The sequence below is a fragment of the Daldinia childiae genome (assembly GCF_008694065.1).
Source record: "Daldinia childiae strain JS-1345 chromosome Unknown Scaffold13, whole genome shotgun sequence".
In the NCBI taxonomy this organism is placed as follows: Eukaryota; Fungi; Ascomycota; class Sordariomycetes; order Xylariales; family Hypoxylaceae; genus Daldinia; species Daldinia childiae.
In genome coordinates this window covers 422913-450498 of record NW_022984654.1, presented here as the reverse complement: position 1 = coordinate 450498, position 27586 = coordinate 422913, and the positions used below count along the sequence as shown (strand labels likewise).

General features: G+C 45.6%; 7 protein-coding genes across 7 annotated transcripts; 3 read left to right on the top strand and 4 right to left on the bottom strand.

Moving 5' to 3' along the window:
* Positions 1-329: 329 nt before the first annotated feature.
* GL218_08559 (putative HC-toxin efflux carrier TOXA) lies at positions 330-2211 on the top strand (the record flags this gene model as incomplete). Its single annotated transcript, XM_033585363.1, has 8 exons — positions 330-356; positions 412-540; positions 603-777; positions 835-858; positions 910-981; positions 1032-1535; positions 1591-1751; positions 1816-2211. 8 exons carry the CDS (start codon positions 330-332, stop codon positions 2209-2211), a joined length of 1488 nt encoding a protein of 495 aa, XP_033440520.1.
* A 565-nt stretch (positions 2212-2776) lies between these two features.
* Positions 2777-3919, bottom strand: GL218_08558 (Zinc-binding alcohol dehydrogenase domain-containing protein cipB; the record flags this gene model as incomplete). The annotated part of the gene is made up of 1 exon (XM_033585362.1): positions 2777-3919. The coding sequence occupies one exon, from the start codon at positions 3917-3919 to the stop codon at positions 2777-2779; it is 1143 nt and encodes a 380-aa protein (XP_033440519.1).
* Positions 3920-5639: 1720 nt separating this feature from the next.
* On the bottom strand, positions 5640-10642 carry GL218_08557 (MAP kinase kinase kinase mkh1; the record flags this gene model as incomplete). Its single annotated transcript, XM_033585361.1, has 3 exons — positions 5640-5763; positions 5814-9243; positions 9814-10642. The coding sequence occupies 3 exons, from the start codon at positions 10640-10642 to the stop codon at positions 5640-5642; spliced, it is 4383 nt and encodes a 1460-aa protein (XP_033440492.1).
* Positions 10643-13058: 2416 nt separating this feature from the next.
* On the bottom strand, positions 13059-15513 carry GL218_08556 (uncharacterized protein; the record flags this gene model as incomplete). Its single annotated transcript, XM_033585360.1, has 3 exons — positions 13059-13736; positions 13794-15053; positions 15127-15513. The coding sequence occupies 3 exons, from the start codon at positions 15511-15513 to the stop codon at positions 13059-13061; spliced, it is 2325 nt and encodes a 774-aa protein (XP_033440491.1).
* Positions 15514-16367: 854 nt separating this feature from the next.
* GL218_08555 (Superkiller protein 3) lies at positions 16368-20680 on the top strand (the record flags this gene model as incomplete). The annotated part of the gene is made up of 2 exons (XM_033585359.1): positions 16368-16486; positions 16546-20680. 2 exons carry the CDS (start codon positions 16368-16370, stop codon positions 20678-20680), a joined length of 4254 nt encoding a protein of 1417 aa, XP_033440494.1.
* A 1908-nt stretch (positions 20681-22588) lies between these two features.
* Positions 22589-24303, bottom strand: GL218_08554 (uncharacterized protein; the record flags this gene model as incomplete). Its single annotated transcript, XM_033585358.1, has 3 exons — positions 22589-23196; positions 23253-23566; positions 23627-24303. The coding sequence occupies 3 exons, from the start codon at positions 24301-24303 to the stop codon at positions 22589-22591; spliced, it is 1599 nt and encodes a 532-aa protein (XP_033440493.1).
* Positions 24304-25046: 743 nt separating this feature from the next.
* On the top strand, positions 25047-27413 carry GL218_08553 (Polynucleotide 5'-hydroxyl-kinase GRC3; the record flags this gene model as incomplete). Its single annotated transcript, XM_033585357.1, has 3 exons — positions 25047-25487; positions 25538-25828; positions 25881-27413. The coding sequence occupies 3 exons, from the start codon at positions 25047-25049 to the stop codon at positions 27411-27413; spliced, it is 2265 nt and encodes a 754-aa protein (XP_033440496.1).
* Positions 27414-27586: the final 173 nt, after the last annotated feature.

The following is a 27586-nucleotide window of genomic DNA, read 5'->3' as shown; positions in this document are numbered from 1 at the left end:
TCTCGCAACAAGTAACAACTGCAACTACTACGACAGCACTACACAATGAAGCGCCTCGAACACACGAACAGGGTTTAGATGAGAATAATTCACCCAACGAAGGATCCAAAGAAGAAAAAGCTCCTAGTATAAAATCACAGGAGAAGCCATCTTCAAATGCGAAGTTTCAAGGGAAGGGTTCGACCGACTTAGGACCTGAGAAACATGAATCAACTACAGAGAACCTACAGCCAGCGACAGAGGCAAAGGAAGATGCTCAAGATAAATATATCCAGGGTCCCAGGTTGTATTTGGTAATGCTGTCAACCACAATGGTTTACTTCCTCATTATGCTAGACAACACGATCCTAGCAACCGTACGCAACATTTCATTCCTCGACGTAAACCATCCGTGTTGACTAACCTCGACAGGCGATCCCCTATATCACCGACGAATTCCATTCTTTACTAGACGTTGGGTGGTACGGTAGCGCGTACCAGCTAGCCTGTTCAGCACTACAGCCATTTGGGGGGAAAATCTACTCCAAGTTTAACTCTAAGGTAAGTCTACTAATGGACAGACGAACCGATTAAAAGGGCTCTGACTAATATTGTCCCCGAAGTGGTCTTTTATCATTTACCTCCTCATCTTCGAGGCCGGCTCCGCCGTATGTGGTGCCGCTTCGTCCTCGGCCATGCTTATCGGGGGGAGGGCGATTGCTGGAGTAGGTGGCTCGGGTCTGCTCAACGGAACACTCATCATTATGAACTCTTGCATTCCACCTCACCGCCAACCAGGTATTCTACATAACCCCAGACCCATCTTTTAGAGATATTGGCTAACAAGTCTTGAAGCTCTGGTCGGGTCTTTGATGGGCAGTAGGTATATTCGATCCCATCTCGTGGAGTAAACTAATTAAATATCTCCAGTTGGCCAGTTAGGTATCGCATTCGGTCCACTCATCGGGGGTGCTTTTACAGAATACGTGATCTGGAGATGGTGTAAGCCGTCCTCATACCAATACTCCTTTTCAGATTATTAACAGATCCAGGTTTCTATCTCAATCTCCCGATTGGCGGCGCCGTAGCCCTTATAATCGCCTTTATTCATATTCCAGACCACATTGCGAAGCCAAAGATGCAGGACGTCTTCAAAAACGCATTTCTAGACTTTGACCTGCTGGGGCTTGTGCTTTTCGCACCATCCGTCATCATGTTGCTCCTCGCGCTACAATATGGCGGGAATCAATACCGATGGGATAGCTCACAGGTCATTGGTCTTTTCTGCGGCTCGGGCGCTAATTTCATCGTGTGGTTGATCTGGGACTGGTATCAGGGTGTCAACGCTATGGTCCCGCTCTCGATGATGAGAAAGCGTGTTATGTTGGCTAGCTGCGTGTCTGGTTTATTCTTGAGCGGGACAATGTTCATTACGGCATACTATCTGCCTATTTACTTCCAGACCGTTCGCGCCGCTACGCCATTTACGAGCGGCGTGCATGTTCTCCCTAATATTCTGTCACAGATGATCTTTGGAATCTTAGCAGGGGGGTTGGGTAAGCAAAATATTCAGAATGATAATGAACTACCTAAATATTAACTAGAGTCTAGTTCAGAGGGTTGGATATTACCCTCCATTTGTCATCTTAGGTGCTATTCTGAACGCTATCGGATGCGGTCTTCTAAGTCTTCTATCACCTACCACATCCACAGGAGCTTGGATCGGATATCAAATCATATTCGGTATTGGTCGAGGTCTTGCTATGTCAATGGTATGTTTACACATAATCCAAATCCTGGTAAAATTAGGAGACTAATATCTTCGCACGATTCTAGTCCTTCCTTGCTATACAGAATCACCTTCCGAGACACATGATTCCAGCATCTATGTCGACGCTTGTATTCCTTCAGAATCTAAGTGCAGCCGTTATGACCGTCATCTCGCAGACTATTCTCACTAATAGCTTAATTGACATTATCCCACAGGATGCACCTGGGGTTAATCCCCAAGTTGTTATTAGCGCAGGTACAACGGCAGCAGCACTAGCTCAGGTCGTAGGCCAAGAACAGTTACCCGGTGTCTTGTGGGCTTACGCACATGCTTTACAACGACTCTGGTACTTTGCTGCTGGCATTGCCGTACCCACGTTTGTTGCTGGCTGGTTCTTTGGTTGGGATAATATCAAGGAGAAGGCTAAACGAGACAAGGAAGCTGAGATATTGAACGAGTGATTTGGGTATTCGGATATCCGGTTAGGGGTATCTTAAAGTATATGACATGTAATGTTTCGACAAAGGTAATTTGAATATAAGATCTTAGTGTATTAGGCGATAAGTTTTAATTAAATAGAAAATTAGCTTTCTTTCTATTATTAACAATTATTCTGAGAGATTGGATTGCATATCTCTGGATCCGTAGCAATGTCTTCCTTTTTGTCTCAACCATATTCTAGATATTGGTCTATGCGCTAAATTCAGATGGCTCACCAGCCACTGGAGCAAGTAATACATATAGTACGGAAGCCAAAAGGTACACCATAAATTTAGGGGTTACAGAAATAAAATTAACTCCGAATAGCTTCATTTTGCTGGTCGTTCGCGAATCTACTCTAACCCACGTGAGTTAGGTACACATACTCGAGCTAATGGGCGTATCAGTTTACATGAGCCTTTGTCCATTATATATTTATCAGAAACCCTATATCCTAGTGTGTAGTTCCAGCCAACCCGTTAATACAGCCAGTCAAGTACCTAATTATTACACCACATATCGCAAGTCCGAAGTCATAATCCGGCTTCATAGAGTAACCACAACTTTCGCAGCCGAAACCCCTTTCAAGTTAATATCCAACGCATCTTGAATATGTTCTAGACCCTTTCCTACAACCTGCGGCTCCGGCTTTGCCTTGTATTGCCCATAAGCAAGCGCAACAGGCAAAAAGTCATTGTAGATCATCCCGCCGACTTCGTTTGCCATGAGGTCGGTGCCCCAGATAAACTTTACCGACACGCCCTTTATCTTTGCGCGGAACGTCTTGGAGACGTTCCACCATATATAACCCATCATAGCACCGAGTAGGCCCACGATGTTCGCCGGCACCTTCGCCGCATCGAGAGGTATGCTTGCCTGCGCGACGAATTTGCGGCCGGGGACCGCGGCGACGATGTCGATGCAGGCCTCAAGTGACCCCTTGCCGATAGCGATGGCACCTGCGCAGGTCCTGTTCTTTAGCGCAGATATCATGGCGCTGGGAGTGTTTGGGTCATTGTAGTCGAAAACCTGTGATGCTCCTAGCTCTCTCACATACTCAAAGTTTCTGGGTGATGCTGTTGTGAGGACTTCGTATCCAGCGGCCTTTGCAAGCTGGATGGCGTTGGTTCCGACGCTTGTCGAGCCACCCCATACGATGAATGCAGTTAGTGACGTCTGGTCGCTAGGGTTTTCATACGGTGATATAGGATGTCTTAGTGCGACATAATCCTTCATGAAGAGGCCACAGGAGGCGGTGGAAATACCCATGGGTAGGACACAGGCCTTCTCGTATGACAGATCGTCCGGAATTTTAGCAGCTAAATGGCTCCGGAGTACGGTGTATTCTTGGAATGCGCCTTCTGATGGTTTAGATGATCGTTTATCCATGCCAACAGCATGGCCGACGACTCGATCGCCGAGTTTAAACAGCCGGGCTGCCTTTCCCCCCGTTCCAACCTCAACGACTTCGCCAGCTACATCGCTTCCGAGGATTATCGGGTATTTAAGCCAGCCGAACAAGTAGTTTCCACCCAACTGCTTGCCGTAGTCAACAGGATTGACGGCAATAGCGCCGTTCTTGACAACAATTTCATCGGGTCCAGGGGCCGTGTATGGTGCAGATTTAACTTCGAGCGGTTTGGCGCGTGGGTTCACGAGATACGCGGCGTGGTTTTCAGGAGGCATCATGTACGTGTATTGTATGGGTAATGGACCATATGTCAGCTAGCTGAACTTATGAGTTTGCCATGGAAAGGCCCAAAGTAACCCAGATTAAATAATTGTTGAAGGGGGGGGATCCAAGTTACACACTGCGGACCTGAACATGTTTCCCTTAGGCACCTCTTAGATCCGAAGGGGTTGGGGTTGGTTACCCAAGATCCCTACTGGTTTTAGGTAGGACAAAGGAGATAAACTAGGGGTTTGTAAACTAGTGGCGTTCGTTACTAGCCGTTTTAATATATGATCGGATACTGTAAGTAAGTATTTTAAATAAAAATTATTCTTCAAATTATGCAATTTTAATAGAGATTATTAGTATGCTGTTTTTGGATGTTATCTGTTGAAAGTAATGCCAGTATAAAAATGCATATTTACGATGTAGAGTTGAGAACTACCCGGAGCTATAAAAACGGATATAAATCTACTTGATCAAGAAGTACTATTTATATCATTTTAAATCCGAGACCCATCTGGGCAGCTATGTAACCTATGTAACACTAAGTTAACGTCTTTGATACATCAAATATCAAGCCCAGCTTGCTTAGAACGGATTTAGGAATTAATAAACAAGGGGTTACCATATGATGAATCTAACCACTTGAAGTTACTCCAGAGTCTAACCAGGATATATTCTCATATGCTTTTATATAACTTCATTGGTTGATAATAGAGCTTGTTTCTAATTGGGACCTTCGAGATGGACCTTCGAGTACTTAACTTAGTACTCGGTTTCCAAACCATATTTCTTCAACATCCAGTCAAAAATATAACAGGCAGTTATAGGATATTGCTTAAAGGCAAATTTTATATTTAGCTCAAGGAGGCGTAAACTTGTATCCGTTGCTAAGCTCTGTGGTTTTTGCTTTTAATAATTGAAGTTTTCTTTCGTTAAGGAAATGAATACTTTAGGTAGGTAGGTTATTATATATCAGCTCGTGACTTTATTAACCGGTTACTTATTACCATTACTACCTTCTCGTCTCCTGATTTACTCCTATGCAGAATATGGAGTAGCAAGTGATCAACATTTATACTGGCCTCAAGCTTTCTGCTAGGTGACCTTAAAATTAAATGAATACCTCCTAAGTAGAAAGGACAGCTTTATTAACAAGAATGAACGATTAATACTGTTGTTCCTCTTCTCTGCTAAGGGTATCATTATCATACTCCATCCTAATTCTGCTAGCCTATCGTAATTCACTTTCCCGCTACCGTAAGCTTGGTCGTGTGAACATGCATCACTTATACTACTTAGACACCTGGTATGAAATTCTTCATATCAATAACGAGATATACACTTAAAAGTACCTAATGCACGCAACGATCGCTTTTAGACCCAGCCCTTATAGAACATCCAATTGTGATCAGCTGCCCCAAATCTTGCTTCCCTCGAACGCCGCGCTGGATTTGCGAAGGAGTGAATGAGTTCGAGAAACGTATAAATGCTATACAAGCTCCTCCCATATATCTACATCGGGTACAAGAACAGGATTCTACCCATTCATATTTGCCGCGGCATCGACGTAGACCGGACAGTTGTTCGTTGCGTTTGGCCTAGCGCATTCAAGTACTCACTATGGAAGCTCAAGAAATCGTAACACAATAATTACCTAGTCCAAACAGTCCATAATCTAGAATAGTCCGTTATCGTCTCCAACATTACTAACATGCTTTCCGAGTTATACATCTACTGAAAAGTGCCCCTGATCTTGGCGTAAAGATTGGTATCGAAGAAGTTGTAGTCCGCATCGAGCTCACAAAACTCATGTTGTCTTAGTAGGCGTTCGGCAGTGGGGCGGTCCCTGGGATCACTGTGTCCTTGTTAGTTGATCATTTGAAAATGTAGATGAGAAGGACATACACTGTAAAACAATCCAGCATAAATCCCAGGGCATAGGGACTTATCGCCTCGCGCACATCATCTGCAATCGGTGGTATCTCGCCATTTGCAATTTTGTAAATCGCGCCGACAGCCTCCTCCTTGCTCCAGGGTCTTCTACCAGCGAACATCTCCAAGACCACACATCCCAAGCTCCAAATATCAACCTTCGCGCTGTAACCCTCACCTTGGGATCTGATCACTTCGGGGGCCATCCAGAATACTGACCCTTGCATCGAATTAGTCTTGTCGTTACCATAAATATTGTCCGTCTTCTTGCTTATTCCGAAATCGGAAATTTTGCATGTCCCATCCACGTCTAACAGAATGTTATCGGCCTTCAAGTCCCGGTGTAGAATACCTTCTCGGTGTAGATAGGCTAGACCAGAGAGTGCCTGCCGTGTTAATGAGCTCACTACCGGTTCCTCGAACTTCCCGTGTTTGCGCAGACAGGACCCAATGCTACCACCAGAAATGTACTCCAGAAAAATGCTGATGCTCGTTTCCTTCCTCTCGCAGCCAAGATACTGTACAATATTTACGTGGTCCAAGTTCTGCATTGTGTCTATTTCCTGGTCCAAGGCTTTTAGCAGCTCCTTCATTTTATTCTTATCACCAGCCGCGGCTTTCGGGTTGACTTCAACCTCTTTGACGGCTAAGAATTCACCTGTCGTTGCGTTCATGCCGAGATATACACGTCCGTATGTTCCTTTACCGATGAGCTCACCCTTGAACCACCGGAAAGTAGTCTGCCGCTTCGGTAGGACGTCTTGGGGAATCTGTGGTACAATCATCGAGCCGCGTTCAGGGCGTATTTGTACGACATTAGCGCCAAACATCTTTGTGCTTTTCCTCCGCTGGATCATCGACGATGCTCCAGCTCCAGCACCGGCCGATGACGTAGTATACCGCTTGTTCGCTTCATGTGCACCTCGAGCTACCTCTCGAATGGATTTCATTCGGCCAAGTCCGCTAGAACGCTGTATGTTCCGTGTTGCGACCGAGGCAATTGAAGGAGGACGTTCAAGTGCTTTTAAAGTAGACTCATCTGAGCCTAAGGTATCGCTTTCATTGTACACCGAAGATTTTGTAGTACCGGTTTCAGCAGCAGGCGTTAGAGGGTTGACACCCAATGTGGACGGACCTGCTTTACTCATCCCACCGGGAAATTCCTCATGCTCAGGTATAGGCGACACAGGAAGTTCATTCTCATCAAGTACAGGCTGATCAAGATCAAGTTCGGGGAAGAAAGCATCAAGGTTGCTAAGCAAAGCCTCGGGGGGTGGACGATTGGCCCATACGCCACGGTCAACAAATGATTTCCGGCGGTTGAGCTTACTATCATCAGACTGCCATTGTTCCGAACCAGGCGTAGCGGGTGTACGACGATGGGAGTCTCGTCCGCTTCGGATACTCTCCTCGTCATCTTCTAAATCGGGCGTGTTAGAAGTACCGGGCGAGTTAAACGATACAGATAGACTCTTCTTAGACCTCGAAGTCTTAACCCTCAAGTTTGGCTTTTTACTGTCGCTGGACTCCGAATCGCTGTCAAGTACGCTTGTCTCATTACGGCTCGGTTGCTTGCGCACTGCCTTCTTCGAGGGTTGTCTTCCTCTCATCGGAATAGCAAATAGACCATCATCGGAATCATCGTCACCTGAATCATCATCCAACGGTTTGGTAGATATTGATGGAGCCGAAAACTGTACGTCAGTCTCGGTAAAGTCCACATTGGGTCCGTAGGATTTGGGTCGGTTGGCTGGGGGATTTCCTGGCCCGGCAGCGGCTCCTGGAGCGGGATGGGCCGTACTCGGGCTTAGGTCGCCGGGGGACGGAACTCGTTGTGCTATGTCACGCATTTTAGTAATCGGATCAAGCTGAGATTTGCCCCGGTTGCCAAGGATTGGGGTGCCACCAGGCGAGTAGTCTGGGACGACGAATGGTATATCACCACGGCTCCATGTTAAGGAGCCGGGAGAACCAGACCTCGACCGAGAACTACTACGACCTGAGGCGGTAACGCCAAAATCAACGCTTGCCATTGCTCCCTTACCTCTTTGTTCTACCAAGTCCGTACCAACTGCAGGCGCAGAAGTATTCCGGGGGGGCGATACCGGCCGCTGTTGTAGCGGTATCGTTGACGGCCGAGCCAGTCGGCCCCAAGCACTTCCCATATTGATTAAGGCACCGAGGGCCGATCCTGCCGGCGGAGAAGGGGGCCCTGGGGACGGGTGTCCTGTCGACGGTCTCTGGCATTGTTCTGGGCTCGTTTCGCTCTTTGAAGTGGTAGGCCGCCTGGGACTAGGGAATCCATCTAGGCTGCCCTGTGACAGCCTCATATTATGGCCGGTTTTCCTGCTCAATGAATTTGCCTTGATTAGTGTGGCAGTCTCTACACCTGGAGGCGCCGGCGCTTTTCTCTGTGGGAAGAGGTCTGGCTTTTTCTCCTCGAACGGAGAGACACGCGGGTGGTCAAAGTCTACATTTCTACCGACAATTCCTGTTTGGGGAGAGTTTTCTTGTGGGGATGATTCCTTTAGGACTTGCCTTCGTTTAGCAAGATATGCAGCTTGCTGCTTTTCGACTTCAGCGCGATATTCGCTAGCTTTGGCTGCTAATTCTGGATCATTTGGTTTCGAACCAGTGGAAATGGTATTAGTTCTCGAGGAGGGGGGTGATGAACTAGATCTCGTACGGCCATTAAGGTGAGCGTAAGCGTCTTCGTTTAAATTAGAACCGGGTGTTAGTTGACCCCCTGATGGAACTACTGTGGGAATATTGCGACTATTTTCTCCAGATCTATTCAGTTTGATGAAGAATTTTAGGGAACCGTTCGCATCGCCCTTGTTGCGCTTATGAATCCATAAGCTTTGGTCTTCTAGTGCTTCATCATGTGTTTCTCGTCCTAGCTCAGTTAAAAAGATTTCAAACCCCTTCGGATCGGAAAGCCCAAGACTCATACAGACACTAGCACGCAAATCGGCAGCAGTATCACAATCGGTAACGTCGCACAGTCGGTAATTCCACCCATCTAGCGTTATAAGTATAAATACCCGGGGGCCATTTCTGCTGCGCCGGAACGTCGGGGCGGAATCTTGAACTGCTTCCGGCGGAGGAGTGCCAAATCGAGACCTTAGTAAATGGGGGCTCGTGGGCGAATCTGCATCGTCTGGGGAAGGGAATGAGCCATCCTCTTTTTGCTTATTTCTTCGCTTTAAGAAGCCCAGAAAGCTCTTGTTGTCCTTCGCAGAAGATGGTTCCGCCGAAGCAGGGCGATCACCTGGCTCCGCATGTTTCCCATCAGCATTGTAACGTCGATCGTTGCGACCGGCATGAATCATGTCCTCGATTCCATTCATACCATTCCGCCACATTTGACCGACCTCAGGAGACACGCCAGAGCCATATCTCGCTGCATTCGAAGAAAGCGAATCGGTACTGTTTCGGGATTTGTGATGAAATCTGGACGATGGCGACAGACTACCTGATGAGGGTTGCTGTAAAAATGAATTTGATAGTTTGGGGCTTGACCCAGGGCTATCGCTCCGTAGTGATACCCGATAATTTCCATCCCCATGCTCACTCAAACTTGGACTTAACTTCCGACTGCTCTCGATATCAATATTCTTTAACATGGCACGATGATTAGAATCCGAACTCATAGTGTTGTTAAGGGTCGGCATAGTCGTAGCTCGCGTTTGTGAAAATCCTCTAGTACTAGATCCTAACCTGATAGGGGTATTTGGAGAATCTACGTCTGTGCCGGCACCCTGCGTATAAGTGCCGGTAAGGGATTCTTTGCTGGCATGAGATGGTAAAGATTTCGCGCTGTCGACTGGTTTCCCAGTAACTATGCTTCGTATAAGACGGCGCATCCGTTTCCCCTCTTCCCTCTCTCGGGGCTGATCCCAAGTCGTGTTATTATTAACACACTCTTGTGCTAATCGCGGATACACAAGTTGGTGCATCATCCCGAAATTACCTCGACCGCCTTTCTGACTACCAAGCTCAAGGAATTGCGCCCCGTGGATATTAAGATTTTTGAATGTCTCCTGCCATTCTCTGGAGAAGTGATTCGCAGCTAGCCATAGTAGTACATGGTCTAGTGGCCATTTAGCTGCTAGCTCAGGGGGGAGTTCGGAATGGCTGGCTGTCGCGGTCGAAGTAGTCGACAGCATCCGGTTATGGAATGCATTGGTGTATAGCAACCCACGATTGGTGTCGTCGGTTAAGGTAGTACTTAGGGTATTTGAGCTGCTCGTCTGGCCGCTTACGGGCCAAGAGCTTTGGGTGGTCGTCGATTGCGTTCCCATGTCGTCGGGGAAGAAACCAGGTATTCCAACACCCTCTCCATATGTATCTCCACCTGGAATATATGTTGCAGATACCATTGCTTCGTTATTGTCATTTCCAGGTCTATAAGTATTCGACATAAGTTCGACTGGTGGGGGAGGGGGTATCGATAAGGTTCCATTTGAAGCTTGGGAATGTAGTTTCGGGTTATACGACGGGACGGGACCACCCGCTGGGGGAGGCGGGATCGCGAAGCTAGACTGTCCGCTATAAGTACGTCCCCAACTAGCCTGCCACGGTGGTTGAGGCCCTAGGGCGCTATTCGGTGGTGGACCAGGAGGTGGTGGTAGCACCACGCCGCCGGTGTTTGTCGGTGCACTGGGGTACCTAGGTGGAGGAGGGGGAATATTCAACATCGTGTTCAGTTGTCCAGGTTGACCAGCGACAGGAGGCGACATAGGCGGCGGCGGCGGGACCTGGAACGGCCGCGCCTGGTTCTGTTGGGTGTTCTGATACATATCGAGTATGCGAAACGGAATAGAACGGCATAAGTCGACTTAATTAGGTAGGTATATGACCGCAACAAAGCAGCAGAATTCGTATCGGGAAGCCCACGTGCGGTCAGGGTCGTAGGTCTTGGTAGATATACTAGATAATAGAAGATCAAAGACAATGCGGTTAAGAGACAACAACGCCAAGACAAGTAGAAGGCTGATGTGACAATGGGGGGTTATAAGATTAGATGGTCGAGATACGAGTCGAGGCAGGGCCTGTGGTCACGTTCGTAGTCGAAATAGGACTCGTCTTCAAGGGGATTGATCGGTCGAGAGATATCCTAACCAATAAACTAACTCATTCATAAACTCTTCTAGGTAGAAGAGCTGATATGATAACCGTTAGACAAAAAAGAATTCTGCGAAAAAACCCCCAGTCACAATCTACCTAGGTAAGATAGCGATATCAATGACAGCCAGCATTATGGCTAGCCTCTGAATTCAGTTCTCATGGTACCGAATTGAAATTGCGATTTTGACTAATGAGATTCGATATCTAAATATGATATTGTATTCGTCGCTGAAGTTTAATATATCGACGTCAGAGGCAAGTTGTCGTCGTAATTGTCGTCGCTGTAAATCTTAGCGTTAGAAACGAAGGTCAAGTTTGTTTGGTGTCAGGGCTGTTTTACTTTGGGGGTATTTTTCTATGCAGTACACTAGCGCAGTAGCGTAGAACCCTACATGGAAAACATGGGAAGCATGGGAAGTCCAGTCTGGGCCGTTAGTTACCTCCACAAGACTCCACGTCGTACCTTCGTACAGTAGCGTGTAGAAGTCGGCGGCTACGCGCTTACAGGTGATGATGGTGGGGACTACCTAGGTAGTGTGTGACTATTCGGGTTTAGTTCCACTGTTAATACATATCCGGTACCTTAGCTGCATAGAACATATCCCGATGAAACGTAGTTGATAGGTATCAGTCCAATTATTTTACTTTGCGACATCCAACATCAATTAGTTAGAACTTTTAAAACAATATTTTATAGTCCTAACATTCGCAGCGAGCTGATATGGTTTACAGCATTCGTCGAAACCTACAAGGATAGATAAATATATGAAGGAAAAGCAACACTGAAAATTTTATTATTTTTATTATTAGCAGGTAGGTATAAGATCGCATTCATACATGAAAGCTCAACGGTAATCGGCTTCATAGTTGACAACTTTTGACCAACTTGTGTGAATTTCTTGGCATTGCAAGGTTCTGTCTTCCGATGCTCCGAGCATTGAAGTTTGTATGTATGCGGTCAACAGATTGGAAACATCTCTAACCTCTTTTCCTTATATCTCCATTCTATTTATCCCCCTTTTCGAGGGGGGCTTATTGGTGTGGAGGGAGACAAAAAATGGTGTACAACAAAACACCAAAGACGCTTATCTCAATCCAGTTGTAAAAAGGTACATGAGGTTACCACTATATACAATCACAGTGCGAACAATATATTCTAAGACGTTATATAATCACATTACCCCCTCAGAAGTAAGGAGAAGGTTTACGAGAAGCAATTTCGGGACTGTGTAGCCGTGGAAGTCGGCAACCATCACGCAAGGTGCAATGCGCATCATCCCATTTGTTTAATGTGCTAGGTGCATTGCATTTGTCCACCCTCTTCGGTCCACTCTCCAATCCAAGCGCCTGCAGCGCAGCTTTAGCCCGATGTATTGATAGGCTGTTGTATGTTATGGAAAATGTTTGTATCCCGAGACTTTGAGGTGGCTTGCGCGGACAGGTGTAAATACTACATTTACATTAGTTATTACTGGTTTTACTTGGAATAGCCATTTAAAATCTATTAGGCAATGGATTTATAATAGAGACATCCCTTTGATATATATACTATATCAATTATGTCTATAAAAGCTTTTTTCAATTAATTAGTTAATACTTTGAAAAGTAACCCTAAAACGGAATTACCTCGTAAGCGGGTCAGCCGTAATAATGAGATGCCTGAAGAAGATATGATAGAATATCGAAACGGTCTTCCTTGCATGAGGCTCTCGATTCCTCCTTTTCTAACTTATAACCACGAATCAAGTACTGCCAATCAATATCATATCTCTAATATCTTTGGCCCCCAATAACATGTATGTATACCCCTGTCTAGAGCCTGCCTTTGGGGGCCATTTCAATACCCAACCTTTGGTTAATAAATGAGGTGTCTGCTGTGCCTTGCAGGATTTCGGAATTGCAGAGACATGCAGTCAAATGAATCATACACATCTTATGTACCTGACATTATAAGTTGTGTAACCTATATTCAACACCGTTACCACCGTTACCAGCCTAGATAACTTACCCGAGGTAGCTGGCATCAATAGAACAAGATTTTATTACATTGGTACCGTAGATATATACTCTCAAAACCTCGAGCATCGATTACATTACGCTGCAAGATTTAACGTCGAACCCATAAGATTGCTGGCACTGCTCTAGGTATCCAGCCTCCTCAGCCGTGCCAGTTAAAGTGTTGTGAGGCCGTATCAAGCCCGTCACTTTAAGACTCTGCTTGCCATCGCTGTGCCACCACCGGAGCTTCTGGATCCATGATTGTTCATCATCATCCGTGCTGATCTCCCATTTACCTGAGCTGACCACCACTGTGCATTGCTCCTTAGGGAAATGATACTCTGGGAGGAACACTGTCGTAGGAAAATCCGAAGGCGCACTTGTTCCATCGATATTCAATGTAAACTCGCAATTCTTCAAATCGAAAACGTAGTTTACTATAGGACCGTTTGTAACTATTGGTGCAGGTCGGACATACGCCTCCGCGGCACGGTAACCAGGTGCATTAGTCAATTCAGGATTCGGGCTAGGCGGCGTAGATGATGATATTGAAGGATTTGTTAAGGTGCGCTTCAAGTTGCTAGGCGTGACCGAGGTTTCATCTTCTACTTCTTTCCTGCTGTTAGTAGTAGCCGTTTTTAAGAGACTGGATGTTGATTGGTTAAGGTCAGGTGTTCGAGGTACCGAAGAAACAGGCAAAGTCTGGTCATCAACAGAGAAAATGGATAAATCTTCTCCGTTCCATTGGTCTCCCCGCTGGTGATCGTTCTAAGTAATTGGTTAGTAACGAACTAAAGATAGATGTGCATATATTTGAAATCTTACCGTAGCTGAGTACAGCCACAATGTATACCCTTCCATCGCTGCACCCTCCACAGCAAAGTGATTCGCATCCATAGCTGCAGATTGACTCGAATAATCTCCAGTTTTATATGCGTGTTTATCATCCATGTCATACGGAATACCAAACTCGGTAAGAATGCACGGATGGTTGCCCATATAGTCCAGGCCTTCTTTCCTCATGGACGCCAATTGATCTTTGAAGCAATTCCGAATCGCTGTCTCGCCGACCTTGATGGCGAAAGCTGGATGCCAGTAACGACCACGGAGGATGCCCATGACATCAACGTTCCACGTCCGATTCCATTTCTTAGTCATGAGAGTGATACCATCGTAGTAGTGCGGTGCATAAACCATTCTCGGGTCATCATCTGCCGTACCCTTGATATTCGGTGGTAACTCTAGGGTTGGAGGTTGACATAGCATAATCGCGTCCTTATGGATTCCTCGGATAGCATCTCGGTATTTCCGATAGAATGCCATGAAGTATATGTTCGTAAAAGCATGATAATCAAGCTTGTCGCCGCTAGTTGGGTGCTTCTCGAAGTAGTTCTTTTGCAAGAGTGCGCCTTGAGAGTCTTGAGAGGGATCCCACACTCCGTGTTGGGCCCAAAGGCATTCTCCCAATTTCCAGTCCGGATCCCGCTTCCAGCCGTATCGAGTTTCATCATAATCTGCTGGCAACCAAGCCATCTCGCCGTGGGGATCAATCAGAGCACGCCCAACCTTGTATGGGCCTAAACCTCCCATATCCCACGTATCCACTTCACATGCTCGCCCAGAACCAGTCAGGATAGCCTGCCAAAGTGTTGGACATGTACCTTTTTTGAGGTTCTGTTCGCTCGGAATAACACTCAAATCAACATGTCCAATCATGCCCCTATTTGGCTCATTAAGACTCTCCCACCCAAAGACAATATCATTCTCAATATCACCAGCTTCATGTATGCGCCTCGCGAGATGTTCACAAGCACGTATGAAATGACCTTGTAAATAGTCTTGAATATTTATGCCATCGATTATGCATTTAGGAGCGAAATCTCGACCGGCGAAAAAAAGCGTAAATATCGTTGCGGCCGCAAGTCGAACGTAGTTGGTTGACCAGATCATCTTAGGGAAACTCTCGGGCTCGGGATACGTATTATGAACTATTGCGGCCTCGGTAGCAGCGAAACTCTGGGGATTTAGTCCACAGGCATAAACTGTCCACATAGGAGCACCGGATCCGCCACAATACCTCGACCACTAATCAATTTCGACAGTTAGTATGTAGAGACATGAATACCATAAGAAGTTTTTATATAAAAACAAAACATACCACATCTTGGTGAGGGTCCATGAATATATAAAATCCATACTCTTTAGCGGCCCGTAGAACATCAATCGTGTGTTGAATCCAGACCTCGTCATACTTCCCTGGGCCGGCTGCCTCGATAGCCTCCCATGTGAATACATAGCGAATAGTATTATATCCAAAACGCTTAAGGCGGGAAAAATGTATATGTGCGTCTTCTTTCCTGAATGGTCGGCTGTGGAATTTCACATTGTCGCCGTCAAAAAAGTCTTGGGAAACATGCGAGGGTACGTCGGGTTGGCTGGGTAGCTTGGCGTCGCCTGCGACATTGATGCCTCTTAACAAGACATGTCTCCCATGCTCATCCTGAAAATGACCATCTTCAATAATCAGGCGTAGAGAAGAAGCCATGAAGGAAGAAAAAAGTAAGGGTTAAATAGGTTATTACTAGGCCGAGTGAGAGTATGTGTCTAGACTTTGGAAAAGAATAATCAAGACCAAAGTGTTAGGAATAAAAGAGACCTAACAAATGCCAATGACGTCGGTGCAAAGGTTAAACAAGAAACGAATCGGAACTTCCGGGGACAGCAGTTACAAGAAGCCGAAGGCCACCAGCTTTCATAACCTTATCGGAATCGATAAGGAAGATGTAAAGGTAAAGATTAATATATCAAGATTGAGTTTAGGTATCAGGGGTATTAGGTTAGGGAGGAGAATATCACTAGGAGGAAAAATAGGTATAGGAAACAAAGAGGTTTTATATTGCAACAATCATTTGATGCCAACCCGTTAAACATGCATTTATTTAGTGGTCCTCAGTTCCAAATAGCAAAATGCAGCTGATCCAATGTATGTAGATATAGAATTGGTTGGATAATAGTTATACGTAGAAATGTGCACAAGATGAAGTAGCCTCCACACGCGTCAGACACAGGACGAATAAGCAATGTGACGGTGCTAGGTTAGGTACCTTACCTACCACTTACCAACCTTAAGCCTTTGGTATCTATGTACCTACAGCCGATGTTTTACCTGCAGATCCCCAGTACTTTGATCAACCCGAAGTTTAGCCGAGGCCCACTTGCCGGCTGCTATGTGTGCCCGAGACACACTCTTTGCAAAACAATCATGGGCCAATACCGACCCAAACTAAAAAAAAAAAAAAGGTAATCAATGATGAAATACCAAAAAGCATCTTGATAAATTTCGTATCCTCAATCATATCAAGATATGAAATTCAGCATCCCTAGTACAACCTCTCTAAGATGGCGAGCATCAAGGCCTCATTGAAGGCTATTAACGATGCTATTCGCCAACAGAAATGGGACGACGCCTTGACACAGGCCGAAAATGTCATTAGTAGAGATGCAAATTCCTACCAAGCGTATGTAGTTAATTCTGCGGAATCCACTCTTTCGTTGAAAAATCTGACATTAGTATTAGCTACGTATTCAAGGCATTCGCCTTAGATAAGAAGAACCAGCCAGAACTAGCCGAAGATGCGTATAAGACAGCTATTAGCATTCGATCCGATGCTCAAGCATGGCAAGGCTTAGTCAAGATTTACGAGAAGCAAGGACCAAAAGCTATCCAAAAGTACCAAAAGGCTGCTCTTAAGCTTGCTGAGATCTTTAGAGATGCCAATGAGATGTACAAGTGTCAAGATGTTATTGACAAGTTCATCGACTTCGCCCGTACCCGTGGTGATCGGACTCAATACATTCAAGCCCTTCGTCTCATACTTCCTAATAGTCCCATCTATCCCGCTCTCGAGGGTCGTGTTCCTCATCCCGCCAAAACTTACGAAACGATAGCTCAAATCTTAGAGGTCGATGAAAAGAAACGGATCAATACGCTCATTGGCGAACGGCGTACGAGATTAGGCGCCAAAATCAGCGAGGTGACCGTTGAGGTTAATCGTGAAGTACTATGTCAGAGCGAGCTAGGCGAAATCTACGAGCAGCTCATCCTCTGGATTCAAGATGATGATGTTAGGCGTCAGTACGAGGAAAAGTTACTCCAATTTCGATATGACCGCCTTCTAGTTACTGCGCCACCAAACAAAGCTAGCGAGCTCCAAGTTGTGCAGAAATTAGCAAACGATATGGTTATCATCAAACACCCCTTCAAGCTCGCATGGGATATCGCAATTGAGTGGCGGGACCATAAAGAGATCAAGGATTGGGACGTCAATGTGCTCAATGAATACTGTTCCTTTTTTCCTAATTCTGACCTCTATCGTGTCTTAACTGGGTTTATGACAAGCGACTTATCTCCTTTCCCGAAAAAAGAGCCAGAAGCTCCAGCTACTGTACCTACATCCGAGGCCGATGATGAAAGCGAAGACGATGAAGACGGCGGCGCGCCAACATCGGTGGTCCCTTACACTGATGAAGATAGACTCTTGATGATGTCAGAAGGGATTTCAACTACCAATTCTTTACTCGCTCACAGATTGATGGGGGAGTACTATCAGCACTTAGAAGAACATGAAAGCAACGTTGAGCTCATGAGAAAGGCTATGAAAATCATGATCACAGAAACCGAAAAGACCGGGAAGATTTTTACGAACGCTAATCAATCTTTCATGCTCTATTTAGGCACTGCGTTAGTATTTTATCAGTCTCCCAGAAACCACGGCGAAGCAAAGTTCCTTTTCGATAAGGTACTCGAGGTAGATCCTACGTCAACTTCTGCTATGATTGGTGTTGGTCTTATCTACGAAGAAGAGGAGGAGTACGATCAAGCAATTGAGTTCTTAGAACGCGCACTCAAGGGTGACAGTGCCAATCTCCGTGTACGTGCAGAGGTTGGCTGGCTATTTTCACTGAAGGGCGACTATACACGTGGCAAGGCAGAGCTCGAATCTCTCCTACCACTCATGACGCGTGCTTCGGTTTCGAAAGATTTGTTAGCCCAGACGCAATATCGTTTAGGTTGCTGTATTTGGAATCTCGACACCTCGAAAGCTGCTAGGAAGAACCGCAACGGCGCGTATGCGTACTTTTTAGATGCGCTAAGGAGCAATTTCAGTTATGCACCGGCATACGGTAGTCTCGGGATCTACTATGAAGATTATGCGAAAGATAAGAAGAGGGCCCGAAGATGTTTTCTCAAAGCCGTAGAGCTTTCTTCCGCAGAAGTCGAGTCTGCCGAGAGGTTGGCACGGTCGTTTGCCGACGACGGAGACTGGGATCGGGTTGAGTTAGTGGCGCAGCGAGTAGTAGATTCAGGCAGAGTCAGACCACCTCCTGGATCAAAGAAGAAAGGAATCAGCTGGCCTCTTTCTGCATTAGGGGTCGCGGAACTAAATAAGCAAGATTATTCCAAGGCTATCGTTTCATTTCAACATGCTTTGCGGATAGCACCCGAAGATTACCATTCGTGGGTCGGTCTAGGGGAGAGTTATCATAGCTCCGGAAGATATATCGCCGCAACAAAAGCAATTCAGACTGCGCAGAAACTGGAAGAGAAGATGGATCACGGTAAGATCGGCGACACTTGGTTTACCAAGTATATGCTGGCTAATGTCAAGCGTGAACTTGGTGAATTCGACGAAGCCATCGCCTTGTACCATGGGGTTATTTCAACCCGACCAGAAGAGGAAGGCGTCGCAATAGCTATGATGCAGACCATGGTCGAAAATGCTTTAGATTGCGTCGAGAAAGGTATATTTGGTAAATCAATCGAACTAGCGACCGATACTTTGACTTTTGCGCTCACTGTGCCTACAAAGATCACCAGCACGTTTAATTTCTGGAAGGTGGTTGGCGATTCATGTTCCATTTTTGCTTCTGTCCAGAGTCGATTACATGATTTTCCGACTGACAACGTCCGGAAACTACTTGACCTTGGTGCAGGAGACAAGTCTGCGTACGCGATACTGCAAGATGCCGATAACGTGGGCAAAGAAGTTATTTTTGCTGAAGGCATCTTTCCAGATGATGAGCAGCTTGGGGTAGATCTTACGCGATGTCTGCATGCCACCATCTTAGCCCACAAGCGAGCAATTCATGAGTCGGCCAACGATATTCACGCTCAAGCGGTTGCATATTACAACTTGGGCTGGGCCGAAAACCGTGCACACCTTTGCCTCCCTTCGCATCTCCGAGTTCAGTCCAGTAGATACCAGAAAGCTGCTGTCCGGTGCTTTAAACGTGCAATTGAGCTAGAGGCTGGGAATCCGGAATTCTGGAACTCACTAGGTGTTGTCACGAGCGAGATAAATCCATCCGTGGCGCAGCATGCATTTGTCCGGAGCCTGTTCCTTAATGAAAGAAGCCCGCATGCATGGTCGAATCTTGGCACTCTTGCACTACTCCAGAATGACATTCAACTCGCCAATGAAGCCTTTACGCGAGCACAGTCTAATGACCCCGATTATGCCCATGCCTGGCTGGGTCAAGGCTTTGTCGCCCTTCTTTACGGTGATCCTAAAGAAGCTCGCAGTTTATTCACCCATGCAATGGATATTTCTGAGTCGTCTTCACTATTAACCAGACGCCAATACCCAATGTCTCTATTCGACTATATACTCACAAGTCCGTCAGATTTAAGTGTTTCGTCTCTAATCCAACCACTATTTGCACTCACCCAATTGCGTCGTCTCAATCCTCAAGATCTTTCGTATCAGCATCTATCGACGCTATACCAAGAGCGAACGAACGACAGCCTCAGAGCAATAGACACTCTCGAGAAGGCGTGCGAGAAATTGGAGATGAGTTACGAAGCCACCGAGTCCGCAGAGTCGCTCGGGCGGTTTGCCCTAGCCAAAACGGACCTGGCTCGATCTTATCTCTCGGCTGCTCGATACGCAGAAGCTATTGACTGCGGTGAAATGGCTTTGCAATTAAGCAGCGATGAGTCCGCAAACGAACTAACAGCCGAACAACGCAGAAAAGCTAGATTATCAGCACACTTGACGGTGGGTTTAGCAGAGTATTTCTCCAAGAACATTGATGCAGCCGTGTCGTATTTTGAAACAGCATTAAGTGAATCCAACGGCAATCCAGATGCAGTTTGCGTTCTAGCTCAAATGCTATGGGCTACGGGTACGGAACATGGTCGAGAAAGAGCCCGCACCATTCTATTTGATGTGATAGAGAAGGACTTAAGCCACGTACAATCCGTGCTTCTTCTAGGTATCATAGCATTACTTGATGAAGATGAGGAGTCTCTGGACGCCGTTGTCTCGGAACTTCAAACACTCCGTACCAATGATAAAGTTACTGATACAGAGCATTCCCAAATTGGAGAAGTATTCCGCGCCGTAGCCGCCCTATCGCAGAACAGCACAGGGGACGATATTCTTACTCAGCTTCAAAACGACGTTATGTTATACCCGCACCTCCCACATGGATGGTCGAGGTTAGCCGAGGTTAGCGGGGAAGAATATCCAGCAGATATGGCCTTGAACGTGGCATTGAAGGCTATGCCGCCGAGGGGAGAACTAGGTGCTATAGATCTTGCCGATGCATATGCCGGAACTGGCAAGGCTTCCGATGCTCAGACGGCGATCTTCGTAGCTCCTTGGAACTGCAGTGGCTGGGAGTCTCTGAGTAGTGCAGTTAACTGCTGATTGACTGCATTTTTGATTCTCGGTATGTTACACAATTCCATTTGATTTCAATTTACACCTTTCAGCTGTTATGATGATACCTATGTCAAAAATATGTTTCAAGACGGGGCTGAGATCTTCATTGATGCATAACTATCCTATCTGATGCAGCTTGTCCTTTTAATCTTCTTGATTTTCACTATCGGTTAGTAATAAGCTAACTCGATACAACTAGGTCCACGGTCTTGGTAATGTTGGCGTTCGGCATATGGCAGCATAGCAGCACTAATGTGCATGTATAATGGATAGTGAGAATGATACATGAAATGAGAAGAAATGAATGACGACAATCTGATTTGCGTGGATCATAGACATCTTCGCTATTGGCAACGGTGTTCAATGACATGGCAGATATGAAATCTCACGAGTTTAGGCATTTTAATAGGTACTTAGCAACCATAGCTCAGTCTTATAAAGAGGAATACTAAACTCTGGCCTAATCATTCCGAGGGGAAAACAAAATTTAATGACTCGTTGAATTGATTTATATATGCCGGTACAGCCTTGATAATACGTAAATTATTACGACGGCCTACTAAGTTTTTAGGGACAGCAAGCGCCAGAACTTCGTATCTCAAAGCACGTAAAAGGTACCATAGCGGCAAAGGGTGGTTTTGAGAAACGGTTACTTATACTTATAATTATTTACCTAAAAAACATCGTTTTTGTCTAGATTATCATTTTTGGGTAAAACATTGTTTCCCAACTTAAAATTAAGATTTTTTTTGATTAGATAAAATATATAATGCTGAATAATAAGACATTCTCGCGTGTATATATTAAACCCCAATTGGCCTAATAGTAAAACCCGTAACCCGTAAATCCCGTAATATATCCAAAATCCACTATTCGAATCAGCTCAAATGTAAAAAAAAAAAAAAAAAATAATAAATAAAAAAAAAAAAAAAAAATAATAAATAAAAAAAAAATAAAAGAATTAAAAAATTTTTTTTTTTTTTCGAGAAACGATTATTCGTCGAGAAATAATTCTTTAAAAAATAACGTTGCCTTTTTAATGAATAATGCATATGGGAGATACGGTACTTGGTCGAGGAATCGTTTCTCAAAACCACCTTTTGCCGCTATGGTAGGTACCTAAGGCTATACGTTGCGATTACCAGGTGATACCGAGCCATACTCGATGTAGACGAGTATAAGGAGGAATGGGATGGTTAAAGATTATGTCATAATAGGTAGGTAGCTTTAATTGAGCTGGTTTCGTCAAGTCTGGACAGTTTCCGACAATGAGACTTATGTAATACCGAGCTATAACTTAGTACCTATTGTTGACTAAAGATAGAAACCTGACTATAGGTAATCGCATGAAACAAGTAGGTATGTGCCTAAATCGCAACCCGAACCAGCGACTGGATATTACAAAATAAGTAGCTCAAGTCATACTTCACATCATTACGATGGAATGCTTCAAATCTATTGAATTTCCATTGCTAACTTCTCAACCTAGTACTTTTACTATTGGCCTACCCAGCCGCACCCTATCCACAGGAGTACCAGGAAAAAAGACCCAAGACTATCGGATAAACCGCCTGTGGTATCTCAAGAAAAGGAGTGATAAGACCACACTACCATAATCCACGTTCCATCGACGCCGCATGTTACTTTTCTGTATGAATATCCATGCACAAACGCACTTGAGCCTACCGATTTTAGTAGTAAACCATACTTCATCAGGCCCCCCTTCTAATAGACTACCTATCTTATACGCAGGCGGCGTGCACGACAATGCCACGAGCCAAATCCTGCCCGATCGAATCGCCATTTGGCAGCTAAACGCTTACAAGTGCGGCGAAATGTCGACGCAAGTCCCAAAAATGTACCTAAGGCTACGCAAATTCGGTACTCCCCAACTTAACGGTTCATGCTAAAAACTTTAGGTACGGGGACTGGAGTCTGTTTCGTTGACTGTATCGAATACTTTGATTTGTCCTGCTTCGCCTTCTTGTTGCTGGAACTACCGTTTGGTGTCTGGGGTAAGATAGGCGTTTCCTTGCTGGAGCTCGGAACTTTGGAAGATGTGGGTTTAGTGGTCTTAGGTCTCTTTGCAGACTTCTCCTGAGATCGAGGTTCTTGAACTGGAGCTGATTTGCCTTCTCCTTCAGGTTGTTTTCGCTTTAGCTTCCCATTGACAACCTCTGGTTTCTTGGACTTTTTCGAATTGGTCGCGGTAGGTAATACCGCCGAGTCTTTGTCAGATGTACTCTCCGACTCACTATCCGATTCAGATGAAGAAACTGCTCTCGTTACCACCGGTGCAGGACGAGACTCCAAGGATTGGACCTGTGGCGTAGAGCTAGGGACGCCAATAGGGGTGAAACGAGGTCTTAGACCCTGTGGCTGTTCTCGAATGGCCTTCGGTACTGGTGCATAATCCTCGGTGGCAGTAGCGCTGACAGTGCCACCAGGTCCGAATTTAGCTATGCGACGGAGATGCACAGTTGAGTCGATTCCACGATTCACTTCTGATTGTTAACTACCTTTATTTGAAATTAGGGAACTAGGAAGTGCAACTCACGAGAAGTATAGTTATCTCCTCCTTTTGAAGGGATAAGCAGCTGAATCTGTGTGCTAGTGGCATGCGACTCAAGGTCTAGGCCGTAATCGTCGCCCTTATGATTTAGTAATGTTTCTCCAGGAGTTGCCTTGGATAGATCAATCTCTATGTCTCTGAGCACAGTAATTGGTAATGACGCTGGTGCCGTGAAGTACCACACCTGCTTCCCTTCCAAGTTAGTTTTGTTAAAAAACTCTGCAACGTCTTTGGCGGGGTTGTCGGATGAAGCTTTGCGAATCGTAAATTCAGAGCTATTAAGCCAGCCAGGTCGAGAACTAAAATAACGGCATTAGCTTATAATCGGTCAAGACAGGTGCTGCAACTCCTGAACTCACACTTCAGAAGCATCATTGCCATTGACTCTAGAAATGGCGGCCTGGTCATTATCTATCTCCATGCCATGCGCTTCCTCGCTCTCATCATCGGAACTACTATCGCTAGCCTCGTCGCTAGAAGATTCAGCCTCGACAGCCTTTTGTGCACTGGGCTTTTCATCATCACTCTCGCTGTCCGATGAACTCTCTGCTTCCTTCTCATCTTTATTTCCCCCTTTTACCGCCGCGCCATTCTTAGTCGGGCCACCATCGCTAGAATCTGAGCTCTCGGAGTCGGAATCGGAATCGGAGTTAGATTCATTAGGACCTGCTGAAGCTGCTGCCTTAGTAGAAGCTTTAGATGATGATGCGCCCGCGTTCGGGATAGTCTTGGTAGGTCCAGACTTAGTAACGTTCGCTTTTGGTTCAGTAACCTTGCGCTTAGTTGCCTGCTTTGCAGCGTACTTGCTCTTGGCAGCCTCGAGGTCGTTTTCGCTATCGCTACCACTTCCGGAGCTGTCGTCGGAGCTGCTAGTGCCACTGTCATCATCGCTACTGGTATCCTTGGCTAGCTTTTGAATTTTTTGTAACTGGGTAGATCCTAGAGGTTTAGTTTTGGATGCATTCTTCTTATCGCGAACAGTTGAAGCCATGTCATTGAGTGATCCCATTGGGATGCGGGTGCGGTTCTTCGACATTGTGAATATATGCGCCGAGCGGCAACGAGGCGCTGTGAATGTAGGCTCTTGAGTGCAAAATGCGACAGGAATATAAGTTCAAAATATATTCCTCAGGCTGGCTGATGAAATGCTAGTTAGTTCAGCTAAACCTGTTCAAAAGACTACAAGAAAATTTGTTGGAGAAGTGCAAATTGAAGAGGTGGTGATGTTGAAAATATTAAAAAGGTGAATTATTAAATGTAATTGATGAACTAAATTTCACGCTCTGCTCTGATCATAGAAATTTTTTGGAGAGCTCTTAATGCTAGACGCGGCGCGCTTCCTTATCAGGGCAGTCGCGGGGCCGGGATGATGTGGGGCAATAGCTAGGTACCTGAATACTTTGATAAATCCCCTTTAGAAGGTACCTCTGTATTATATAATCGCTGATAGCCGGAAAAATATAGATCCAACACTTCACATCTGGGCAGCTTATACATGTACATTAAAATGCACAATACGAGGTACATAGATGCAACGTACCTGCATAAGCCCCACTGATGAATTGCATAGAGGAACTTTTAGAGGAACTTTTATCAACACTAACTCACTAAAGTCTCATATTTTCTTACAAACTTCAATGGCTATAAGGCGCGATGGCCATGAATAAGAAGAGGAAGCTAAATATATCAGAACCTCCATCAGGTCTGTTTAACTCTATTATTGCCTTGTCATTAATAGTTTCTATAAAATGTGGATGGAATGCTTATATATCATTAGCCATGAGCGCCTTTGCTCTTCGTAAAAGACTTCTTGGCCAGCAAATTACCACTACATCGCCGAATGTAAACGCAGCTGATGAGACTATATTAGTCCCCAAAGTCCCATCATCATTAGATACTTCGGGGACTAGCAAGACTAGAAGTCCAAAGAAGACAAGGAAGACCCCAAATGTTCAATCATTGTCAAGCGTTGATAACGAACCCAGTATCGACGTGAAAGACACATTATCAGGAAATTCATCTCCCTTTAAAGACGATACCATAATCCTTAGCTCTCCTAATGTCCCCTCTAGAAGTCCTTCGCCTTCTATAGCCGATGATGAGATATTAGTGAGGTCGGCTAAGGCATTGTCTGTCCACCTCTCTAACTTTAAGCCATCCAAAAGCAACTACCAAAAACGAAAAGATGGGAGGATACTATTAAAGCTATTGGATGGAGAGGTTTGCTTCCCCTATTCGTTGTTCCAGAAACCCAAACTCACAAATAGCAGCGCTTAGTGATTCTCGGCAGCTATGGCATACGCGTGAAATCCGGCGAGATAACCCTCAATGGCGCGATACTGAGGATTTCAGACAGGGTGCATTGGGTAAATGCGCCACATTGCCATGCACTCCCTGTCATTAGATGCTCAAATGATGCTAGCCTAGAACTACTCCCTCATCCAACCGCTTCTGGACTGAGAAGTTTAGGGAAGCTCGCTCCTCAGTTTAGGAAGCTCTGGAATGAATCTAGTATATCGTCAAACAAGAACAGTGTTTCGCCTTACACAACATTTTTAATAGTAAGGATCCTCGAGACATTTTAATGAGCTATGCAGCTGACGATGCCCATAGCTATATACTTCGGCAGATGGCCCAAAGAAAACGATTTTGCAAGATTTAGTATCCCCACCAGAGTGGAATAGGGAGATTGCTAAATTAGTCGATATTGCAAGCTCGAAACCAAGCTCGTTTATGATCACGGGCCCAAAATCTTCTGGGAAATCTACATTTGGCAAGTTACTTGCGAACCGACTTATCACAGATCAGTCAAGTAGCTCCAAACGCAGAGTCCACCGCGGAGTGGCTGTACTCGACCTTGACCCAGGACAGCCTGAATACTGCGTCGCCGGCCAAGTTGCTCTAGTATTCCTGACTGAGCCCGTGTTTAGTCCCTCGTTCTGTCGTCCCCTTCCTTGCCCGGAGTTACAGATCATTCGGTCTCATGCGCTAGCATCTATATCTCCAGCATCAGATCCTGAGTTGTATCTAGAGGCTGCAATGGACCTCATGACACATTATCGAAATGTTCTAGGGCGTTACCCCCTTATCATAAACACCCCGGGATGGATCCAAGGAACAGGGCTTGACCTTCTTACATCCCTCATCACTAGTTCACGCCCTACCGAGGTGCTATATATGTCCGAATCTGGCCCAGCTGAAGTAGTCGAGGCGCTGCAAGAATCGTGTAGGACTACTACATTTTCTACGCTCCCTTCCCAGGCCTCTCAGCTTGCCTCGAGAACAGCAGCACATCTCCGCTCAATGCAGACTATGTCATACTTCCATGCAGAATCACAAAGCTCTAGTGTTGATGGTCATTGGGTTCGGTGGAATAACAAGCCTCTAATAACCGTACCTCCTTGGCAAGTCAGCTATAAGGGTCCTGAGCGGGGGATATTCGGGATCATGTGTTATGATTACCAAACACCCATGGATTTGTTAGCCGATTCAGTTAATGGTACCATTGTCGCAGTGGTAGGAATCGAAAATGCCCAAGCGTTTAGACATCGCGAGGAGCATGATATGTTATCCAACGATACGACTTCTGATACAATGGATATAGATAGAGTTGAGGATGGACCCCAGAAATCTATGTCCTCGTCCTTTTTGGCATTGGCTAGAGATGTTATTATTACGACACCCGAAGGCATTCCATTCATCGACACGACGAACGGAATTACTCTTAACCCTAAATTTTCCCACTCTCTTGGCTTAGCCCTCGTTCGTGGCATAGACGTCAAGAATGGTGTGCTCCAACTTTTGACACCTTTAGGACCGGAGAAAATAGAAGAAATTACCTCGAGAGGGGGGGAAATCGTGCTCGTCAGTGGAAAGTTCGATACGCCGAGCTGGGCTTATACCGAAGAGCTGTATTATCGGGCTCATGAAGAGGCGGACGACGGAGAAGATGCGGATGAGACGACTAACACCAATGATGACGCTGGAGATATATCCGAGGCTGAAAATGTTGATTTAGCAGGATCCACAGATACGACCCTAGTGCCGTGGGTAGAGGTGTTACATGGAAACCAGAAACGTGGCATCGGCTCAAAAGTATGGAGAGTGAGGCGTGACCTGGGTCGCGTTGGTAATGCTACCAAATAAGATATTGAGTTCTAACACCCAATTTACTTGGCTCCAAAGTTCTCATGACATATCGACTGTATGAAATAAATGATGGTTCAATGCTGATTCTCCTCAATTGAACCATTACGAGTCTATTGTTGGTTCCGCATTAAAGCTCAGCGCTAGGCGGCATCATCGCAAGTATGCATTGG